Source organism: Eretmochelys imbricata, chromosome 9 (genome assembly GCF_965152235.1).
Source record: "Eretmochelys imbricata isolate rEreImb1 chromosome 9, rEreImb1.hap1, whole genome shotgun sequence".
Lineage (NCBI taxonomy): Eukaryota > Metazoa > Chordata > Testudines > Cheloniidae > Eretmochelys > Eretmochelys imbricata.
This window is the reverse complement of record NC_135580.1, coordinates 61,067,904-61,077,141: the sequence shown is the minus strand read 5'-3', so window position 1 is coordinate 61,077,141 and position 9,238 is coordinate 61,067,904. Positions and strand designations below refer to the sequence as shown.

At 48.9% G+C, this 9,238-nt stretch overlaps 1 protein-coding gene across 3 annotated transcripts in view; it reads left to right on the top strand.

Moving 5' to 3' along the window:
- Positions 1 to 418: 418 nt before the first annotated feature.
- Positions 419 to 9,238, top strand: part of ZDHHC9 (zDHHC palmitoyltransferase 9) — a 38,346-nt gene continuing 29,526 nt past the window's right edge. For 2 of the 3 annotated variants that reach the window (XM_077825952.1, XM_077825950.1), the window contains exons 1-2: positions 419 to 518; positions 3,482 to 3,747. In XM_077825952.1, coding sequence (XP_077682078.1) covers positions 3,581 to 3,747 — 167 coding nt within the window. In that variant the 5' untranslated portion in view covers positions 419 to 518; positions 3,482 to 3,580. Of the gene's footprint in view, positions 519 to 3,481; positions 3,748 to 4,061; positions 4,079 to 9,238 lie in introns of those variants that run through there. The other variant, XM_077825951.1, reaches the window with a different exon arrangement.

Sequence of the window (9,238 nt, the reverse complement as noted above, 5' to 3'; positions counted from 1 at the left end):
CACTGCCCAGTCCTGTGCCACCCCCCATCCCCTAGGCTGTGCCTCCCTGACCCTGTGCTCCCTAGCCCCGTGCCCCCCATCTCTGAACCCCTGGGCCCGTGGCCCCATCCCTGTGCTGTACCACCTGGGGTGCAGGCCCTGGGCCCGTGCCCCCGATTTCCTAGTCCCTAGGTCGCACCCCCGGACCCGTGTCCTGGGCTCCCCCATCCCTTAGGCCGCGTACACAGGCTCCCTAGTCCCTGGGCCGCACCCCCGTCTCTAGGCATTTCTCTCTCTAGGACCCAGTAATGTAGGAGCGGGTCGGAGGTGAGAGTGACACACGTCTCAGCCAATAGGAATGCGTTTCAGTGGTTGGGGGCGGAGCGACATGTCGAGTCGGGCCAATGGTAGCCGCTGTCGTGCCCCACCTCACCGAGGTGGCCTCTCCCGAGTCCGGACGCCGGAGGGAGTGAGCGGCCCGGCCCGGCTCGGGTCGGCCTGGCCTGGCTTGCGGAGCCGGTAGCGTGACCGGCCGCCAGGTGAGGGGACCCTGGGGCCGAGCGGGCCGGAAGGACGGCAGCGGGGTGGGGCGGCTCCTGGTGCCTGAGGAGGTGTCACGGCTCGCGGGGAGCGGAGTAGAGGGAGGCGGGGGGCGTCATGGCTCGGGGGAGAAGCGGAGTCGCGGGGGGGGGGTCACAGCTCTGGGGGGAGGGGAGAGGCGTGGGGCGGGTCACGGCTCGCGGGGGAGAAGTTGGGGGGTCAAGTCTGGGAGGAAGCAGAGTCGGGGGATCACGGCTCTGGGGGGAGGAGAGAGGCGTGGGAGGGGTCTTGGGTCGGGCGGAGGGGAAAGCTGTGGGGGGGGTCACGGCTCGGGGGGAAGCGGTGTGTGTGGGGGAGTCACGGCTTGGGGGGGAGGGGAGAGGCGGGGGAGGGGTTGGGGGGGAGGGGAAAGGTGTGGGGGGGTCACGGCTCGGGGGGAAGCAGAGTCGGGGGATCACTGCTCGGGGGAGGAGGGGAGAGGCGTGGGGGGGGTCTTGGGTCGGGGGGGAGGGGAAAGATGTGGTGGGGGTCACGGCTCGGGGAGAAACAGAGTCGGGGATCACGGCTCGGGGGGGAGGGGAGAGGCGTGGGGGGGGTCTTGGCTCGGGGGGGAGGGGAGAGGCGTGGGGTGGGGGGGGGTCATAGCCAAGTGTACCCATTTGGGTGTGGCTGGGTCTGGGAGTTCCGATTTGGCTCCTTAGACGGAGCAGCCTGGCCCGGGGTGCAGTAGAGCCCCAGTCCCCGGACTCCTTGGCTCAGGGCTTAGAGGCCATTAGTGTGAGGCCTAGAGTTCCCCGTTCCAGTGGAGAAGGTATTTAGCTCCCACCCCCACTCTCCGCTCCCCACCCATTGTGCTCCTTTTCTCAGGTGAAGGGCTCTGCCGGAGCTGAGGTATGTGCTGCCACTCTCCCTGCTCTCCTTTGGATCTAGCTTGCCTGGCATGCGGTATCTATAGATGCCTCTGTACTACCCTGTCTGGCTGTGCAGAGGAAAAGTCCAGAGATCCCTGTGGGATGGTGGGTTGTCTCTCCTTGTGAGCGGGTGATAACATTCTTCTCCTCTGTTCATGAGCTCCTATCTCTGTTGTCTCACCCACCAAATCTGTGGTTTTTGTTTTGCTGTTTTTGTTTGTTCCCTTTCTCTGTTTTTCTTTGCTGAAGGGGCTTTGTGCAGATCCTGGATTTGCACATGTCCGAGTCCATGTGTAATGTAGCTACATAATTGTGCTCTATCTTTAGCTTTCATTTAAAAACAAATTCTCCACCCAAGATGAGCGAGTGACATCTGCCTCAGCCCACAGTTATTCTGATGCTATAGGAGAGGTGTGAAGTGTTCCCTTCCCTTATCTGGGTGGGGGATGGACCTGAAACCTAGTGATGGCAGCTTAAATGTAAACATTGTTAACTGTTTCTCTGCCACTTAATGTACTTAGAGAGATTGTCTGCTGCAGTGAAAGATATTTGGGTAGGGAGGAGTCTAGTGCAGAAACTGCTTATTATTGAGATGAGAAACTAGAAGTTGCAACCCCTCAGAGTTACTCCTTTCAGACCTTTCTCACAAGAGGCAGGGAATGAAGGGCTGCATCTCCTCCCACATGCTAGAGGCATCCCCAAACACGTTTTACAAAGCAGTTTTTATTGGTAATATCAAAATAATGCTGCAAACTAAAAACTTGGTGGTGATGTAAAATAGTAATATATTTTTAAGAAACAGGAGGAGGATGCTATACTGATTGTATTTTCATATTGAATTAACTAGAAACCTCAGTTGTACATTTGTATGAATCTGCCCCAGAGTGTCCAGGGTGCAACGCCAGTCTGCCCTGCAAACCAAGGGGCCGTGTTTCTAAGGTGGTTGGATGTGAGGCTCCTCTCCTGCAAACTTCAGGAGGTCTACAGTGGCAGGGGTGCTGTAGTTGGCAGAGAATTAGAAAAGCAGTAGATGAGGGAAGAATGGATAGACCAAAGAAAATCCCACAGTTCCACCCCTTATGAGTTCACTGTGTAAATCTTTGTGACTAAAGTAGCTTTAGCTATGGGGCGCATGCTTGTCTTTATTCCCTCTATGCACTCTGCATCTTTAGCAGTTGAGGAGGATAGTTGTGATGGGAAGAGAACTTGGGGAGGGTCTTTGCTGCATGAATCTAGGGTTTCTAACACATAATTTAGGTCTAACATGTTGCATGGGGATACAGGGTCTGAGTCATCTTAGAGGGGCCATAATGGACCCATGTTACCAGGAAACCCCATCCCAGACTGTAAAGTGTAAGTACTGTGGTCTGCTGTCAAGGGTCCAGAAGGTGGGAGTCAGGAGGCCTGGGTTCTAATCCTGCATCTGCAAAAGCCTAACTATATGTGTGACTTTTGTTAAGTAATGTGAGTTCCATGGCTGAAAGAGGGAAGAGAGAGAAGGGATGGTTTGATGTTTAGGGGCATGGGACTTGGACTCAGGAGACCTGGTTTCTATTCCTGGCTCTGTCACAAGTTTCCTGGATGGCCATGGGCAAGTCACTTAATTAGTCTGTGCAAAATGGGGATAATACATCCCTACCTCCCAGGGATGTTGGATATAACTTCACTAATGTTTGTGTGACACATGTATTCTAGTGATGGGGCAATATAAGTACCCAGACAAAGTGCAAGATATTAAGATTTCTCTACAAAGATATGCTGTGTGCCATGACTTCATGAGGGTGGATATAAAGGCGGAACTCCAGAGCTACAAAGGCTGTCCTCTCCCCATTAGGCAAGGCTGACAACTCCTGTTAGCTGCAGATATCCTGCATAGAATGACTTAAGCTGTGAGAGCTGGTTGTGTGTGGAGGAGCTGGATTTGAGGTGGTGGGAAGAATGTTGTGCCTCTAATTGTAAATTGGACAGCTCCCTTGATCCATGTGCTGTTGGAGGGCACTGCTGCATAGCATCCAAGCCCATGGTAATGTCCTTGTCTCTGATCTCTTTAGTGGCCGTGGCTGGACTCTTGATGATGCCGTGTTTTTCAATGAGGGTGGAGCAGAAGCTGGACTTCACTTGGTTGCCCTACGCCCTCTGAAGGAGCAGTCATGTCGGTGATGGTGGTGAGGAAGAAGGCGATGCGGAAATGGGAGAAGCTGCCAGGCAGGAACACCTTCTGTTGCGATGGTCGGATCATGATGGCCCGCCAGAAGGGCATCTTCTACCTGACACTCTTCTTAATTCTTGGCACCTGTGCCCTCTTCTTTGCTTTTGAGTGAGTTTGTGGTGGGCTGAGATCACTGCTTTTGGAGGGGTTTATGGGGCTGAACTAATTGCCATAACTTGAGGGTGAGAGAAGGAATTTGCCCCCCATCCTGGGGGCATGTGGGTTGGGATTTGGGTTAAGGAAAGAAGGAATTTCCTGCCAGCCTCAGGTTCTTATTAGGGCTAGCTAGTATATTGGGATCTTTGGTGTAGCTCACCAGATTAAAATCCAGTTTTTGCAGGGAACCTGCTGGGTTCAGCTCAATCCTTTCTGGAAGCTAGAAATCTCTTAGGGAGTCTCAACCTGTGACATGAGACCATTCATTGGAGAGATAGAACCAGTAAGTATGTGAGGTTTTGGGCTCATCAGGGTTGTGTCTTTGGTCGTGCATGACACCATATTACTGTGCTACTCTTATGATTAGTATAGGCACAAAAGTTTTGCTGGTTTAAAAATGTCTCTTGGTTAAACCAGTGTAACTTTCAAGTGTAGACATGGCCTTGATTTGTTGTCATTGCATTTCTCCCTCCTCTCCCAAGTTGGGAGTGGACTGGCACTCTGGTCTGGTGTGAAGAAGGTTGCTGGAGGTGCCACCTCTTTGGCCAGTGTGGTGTACTGTGTCACGGTTACTGTGAATGGAGTGAAAGTTAGTTGATCTTATGTGGCCTGCTTCAGGGGAAGGAGACTTAATGAAACAGGACTCAGTTTGTGAATGGCCTGTGACTGTCTCAAGATTGTTACAACTCTGCCATCTCTTGAAGGCTTATTTACAGCTGCTTTCTGGGGGACCAGCTCTGCTGAGCCTTGCCTCCTTCAGGGCATTTGTGATGCTGGCAGGTATCTGATTGTCCTGAATGATACTCTGGGTAACATGATGGGCTTTCCAGATATCTCTGAGCTGATGGGCCAGTACATGCATTAGAAAGCAGAGGAAGGGGACCTCTCTTGAGACCATTTTCTGCAAACTAAACCAACTGTTGCCACTTCTAAAACCTGCTTGTTTGCTGCAGATGATGTATGGTGTTTGGCAAACAAAATTGCCACTCTGGTAACCCAGGCATTTATGGCTTGCTCATTCACTGGCCTTCTAGAAATGTCACCCCAGTTAGGTATCTTCTTGACGTCTTCCTCAAAATTTTATCTGAACCTGGCTTGCTTGTCTAGATAAAGGATATGGCTGAAACCCCTTCAGTGTTGAATGGCCTTTCTGGAACATCCTATAGAGAGATTTGCCAGATCTCATGTGTCTTAGCAGTAGCAATGAAGGGACTGTCAGATCATAGACAAGCTTGGACCTGTGAAACTAGGGTGACCAGATGTCCCAATTTTGTAGGGATAGTTCTGATATTCGGAGCTTTGTCTTATATAGGCACCTATTACCCCCCCACCTCTGTTCCGATTTCTCACACTTGGTATCTAGTCACCCTATGTGAAACTGGCTTCTCTGCTTCATTGACACTGTCTGTTTCTGTATAAGGGGTGTAGTGTAAGCATGACATTGGGAATCGGGACTTCTGAGTACTAATATTGGCTCTGTCGCTGACTCAGTCTGTGTCCCTAGGCAACGATACTTACCTCTCTTTATTCATTTCCTCCCCTGTAAAATGGGCTAAGACTTCCTGCCTCGCAAGGTGTTGTGAGGATGAATGAATGTGTATAAAGTGCTGCTGTTGTGTAAGTGCTTATTATGATGGATCCCTACAGAGTCTGGCCAGCAGTGGAAGAGCAAGCCATGTCACTCTGCCTCACACAGTCTGCAGGCAGTCATTATGATTGTTGATGGTGTATTGAGGCCGATTGAACCAAGCTTGCATTTGACTTTTAAATGTGTAAGATGTGTGATTACCTCCCCTCCATGCACTCAGGTGAGCAAAGGCCTCTGGAGGGCTCCCTTCAATCCCTCCCTGTCAAGAGAATCCATGAGACACACCTCTCAAGGGGGGAAGAGAGAGAAATCTCTCTCTATCTATAGATATAATCTCTCTTGTGTGAGGTTTCAGAGTAGCACCCGTGTTAGTCTGTATTCACAAAAAGAAAAGGAGTACTAGTGGCACCTTAGAGACTAACCAATTTATTTGAGCATAAGCTTTCATGAGCTGCAGCTCACTTCATCGGATGCAAGTGATGAAGTGATCTGTAGCTCACGAAAGCTTATGCTCAAATAAATTGGTTAGTCTCTAAGGTGCCACTAGTACTCCTTTTCTCTTGTGTGAGAGGCTCAGGGCAGTCTAGCAGCGTTAACCTTTCCTGTGCTCTGGAGAGATGCTGGGGGCATTTTTCTTTTTCTGCAGTAGTTTGGAGTTTCTCTCTTAATGCCATAGCTTCTGAAGGAAATTCCATCTGTTACAACTGATTGTTTTTGAAGAGCGGGGATGAATGTCATGGGCGGAAGTGGCTTTTCTAGTATCTCCTGACCAGACCCACTCTAATGAGGGGTGTGTATGTTTTGAATGTTTGTTTCATTCAGCTGAAGCATTTGTTTGGTCACATCTTAGCTGGGAGGTAAACAAACCTTTGGAATCCCTGGAATGGGGAAATGTCAGATGCAGTTTTTGAGCCAGCAGTGCCTAGTGAACTTTGTCCTGCACAGGCTGTCCCTGGGCAGAACCTGAACCCGTCAGCTTGGCTCTGATTAATGCCTCTGACTTCTGGGTTAATGTTTTCAACACTTCCCTGTTTTAGGGTCTTTGTTTTCCTCCTGACCCCCAGTTTAGGATTGGTTAAATCCCAAATGCTGCTGTCTCTCTGGTCAGATGACTTGGGGACACATCACCCCCGTTTTCAAAAATTTTTTGCATTCTTCCACTCTGAGGACCTGAGTGTTCTCTCTGGAATGACATAGGAGACTGGCATTTGGGCTACCCAAAGTGTCCTTTTGAAATTGTGCTGAAGCAATGTAAGTGTTCACTGTAACTCCTCAGGCAATGACCTGATTGTCATTGCAGACAGCTTTGTGAAAATCTCCATTCACCATGTAGGGACGGCGAAAAAAGCAATGTTAGGCTGAAAGGGATAGACTGAGATCCTGAAAACAGTATTGGAGGCCATCCCTTTGAGCGATATGGCATTGTAATATATTCAGAAATTGGGGTCCAGAGATGGGTGGCATGGGAATCCTTCTGAACAAAGAGCGGTTTAATAAAGAAGATAGAGAAATAAAAGGGGAAATGAGATGTATACAAACTCATGAATAGGATAGAGAAGGTAAATTGTGCACTTTTATTTATCCTTTTTCATAAATAGAAATAAAAGGACATCCCACATAATTGATAGGCAGTAATTTAAAAACTGTTAAGGATGTAGATTTTTACACAATACATTGTTAACCTGTGGAACTCATTGAGGCCAAGCATTTAGTCAAATTCTTCTGTTAATTTTGCTGTCCTATAGATTGAGAATATTCAGAGTTATATTAGGTGAAAATGTGTAAGGAATGCAAACTCTCCTGCTGCAGAGGCTGGTCTTGATGATTGTCATGTATTTCTTGTACACGGTAGGTTGCAACGCTGCTACTAGGAGGTCAGGCTTCTGTACCAGCTATGGACTGGCCACAGAGCTTCCTTCCCAGAGAGAGATACAAAGGGCATTCACTATAAGGTCCTTTAATGTTCTGCTAGGTATGGCTGAGGCTAGCTTAATAAGGTGTTACACACAGGACCACCTTCTGTCTGAATAATATAATCAGTCTTAACATTCCATCACATCTCCCCTATTAAGTTCTACATTCCTACCATTTACAAAATTTTCACTATTACACTATCTTTGAAGTTCAGTAAGGATTAGTTTAAGTGTCTCTAAATTGTACTGGTTTTCTAATTACATTACCTGAATGCATAACAACTTTGTCATTGGACTATCCATTAGTTGGAACAACTGGCAGTGGTAGGTTTCGAGTCCTTGAGACTTCTTGTTCTGTAGAGTTTGCTCTGTTGATTGTTCTTTCAGAGGGACAGTCTGTAGCCGTTGACGGTTTCTGTTGAACGCTCCATTGTTGGTTTTGGTCTCACATGCTCTGAGTGCTGAATTCTTTTTCTTTACAACCATTGGAGTTGACCATCCTTTTTCTTTTTTTTTCTTTTTTTTTTTAATTGCATGTGTAGGTTCCTTGAAGCTACCTCTGGAGGATGGCCTTTCTCAGAGGTGGGATACTGGCTTAGATTACTCTCTAGTCTGGCAATTCCTGTGGTTACACAGGGAGGCCAAAGCCTAGGGAAACATTGTCTTCATTAGGGAAAAAAGGAGTTAACTAACTCGAGGTAAAATCAAACTATAAATTGACTTATCTTCACTGGGATTTTTACCTCATTAATTACCGTGTTAGCTAACACAATTAAGAACTATATGTCTGCTGATAGCCCTCCAGGGATGCAGGCAGGTAACCAGCCAGAATACAGAGGTCCAGTGCAGTCTGAACTGAAGGACAGCCCAGGTGCAATAACCCTCCAGTATGGCACTCCAAGCTAACCTCAAGGGCTGTGAAGGGTATAGGTAAAGGAGTGAAGTCTTGGATGGAGGTGCCCAAGAAGCTAGGGTAACTTGGGGCCAAACCTGTATGGGCAGATCAAGATTGGGGGCACCTGGACATCAAAAAGGGGCCACCCCACTGGGAAAAGCCTCACCCACAACTTGGGGTATACCTCTTGTCTAGTCCCTAGGGTCTGCTTTTCATGTGCACAACCAGGACAACTACACCGAGATTGCCTCTTTATCAACTGTAGCTATAGTCAAGTCTGGAGGGCAGAAATCCAGATGCAGAAAAGGGCCCCTGCCAACCTGTTTGAACCAGTATGGATTGATGGGAAGGCAGTCATTGGGCTGGTGGACTTGGGGTATAGCCAGATCCTAGTGAAGGACCAATTAGTTGGTTTGGCGACATCCTGAAAGAATGGGGTGGCTGGCTGGCTACCTGATGGAACAGCTCACTTTCACAGACAGAAGCACTTTTGGAACCATCAAAACTGGTGGTGATAGGGGAGGGAGGGGACTTCCAGCCAAATCAGGGAACCTTCAACTCCCCAAGCGTCAGGAGCTTGGGGACTCTCTCCTGCTGGAGGCTGACATTCTGGCCCAAAACACCAGTTTTGTTCAAGAGCAGTGAGCTAATCAGATGCTAAGCTGGGCTGTGATGAATGGAGTTGGTGGTACATCCCCAGTGGCTAAGGCAGTGACTGCACTTTGAGGTCAGGGATGAATGGATTTACAGCCTTGAATGAAATGGGCAGATGGGAGGTAAGAACTCAACTCCTAGCCCCTGGGAGTTAAAGACAAGAAGTCTTACAAGTAGCCCATTCAATTCCCTTTGCAGGACACTTGGGGAGGGGGGGAAAAAACATCAGTTGGGTAGTGGTCCAGGTCTACAAGCTCAGTGTATGCAGAGATGTCTGACTACTGTTCCTCATGCCAATTAGCCATTCTCACAAAGCACCCCTTGTCGTGCTCCCAATAGTTGAGGACCCTTTTGAGATAATAGGGATGGGCTTCATGGGACCCCTGAAGAAGA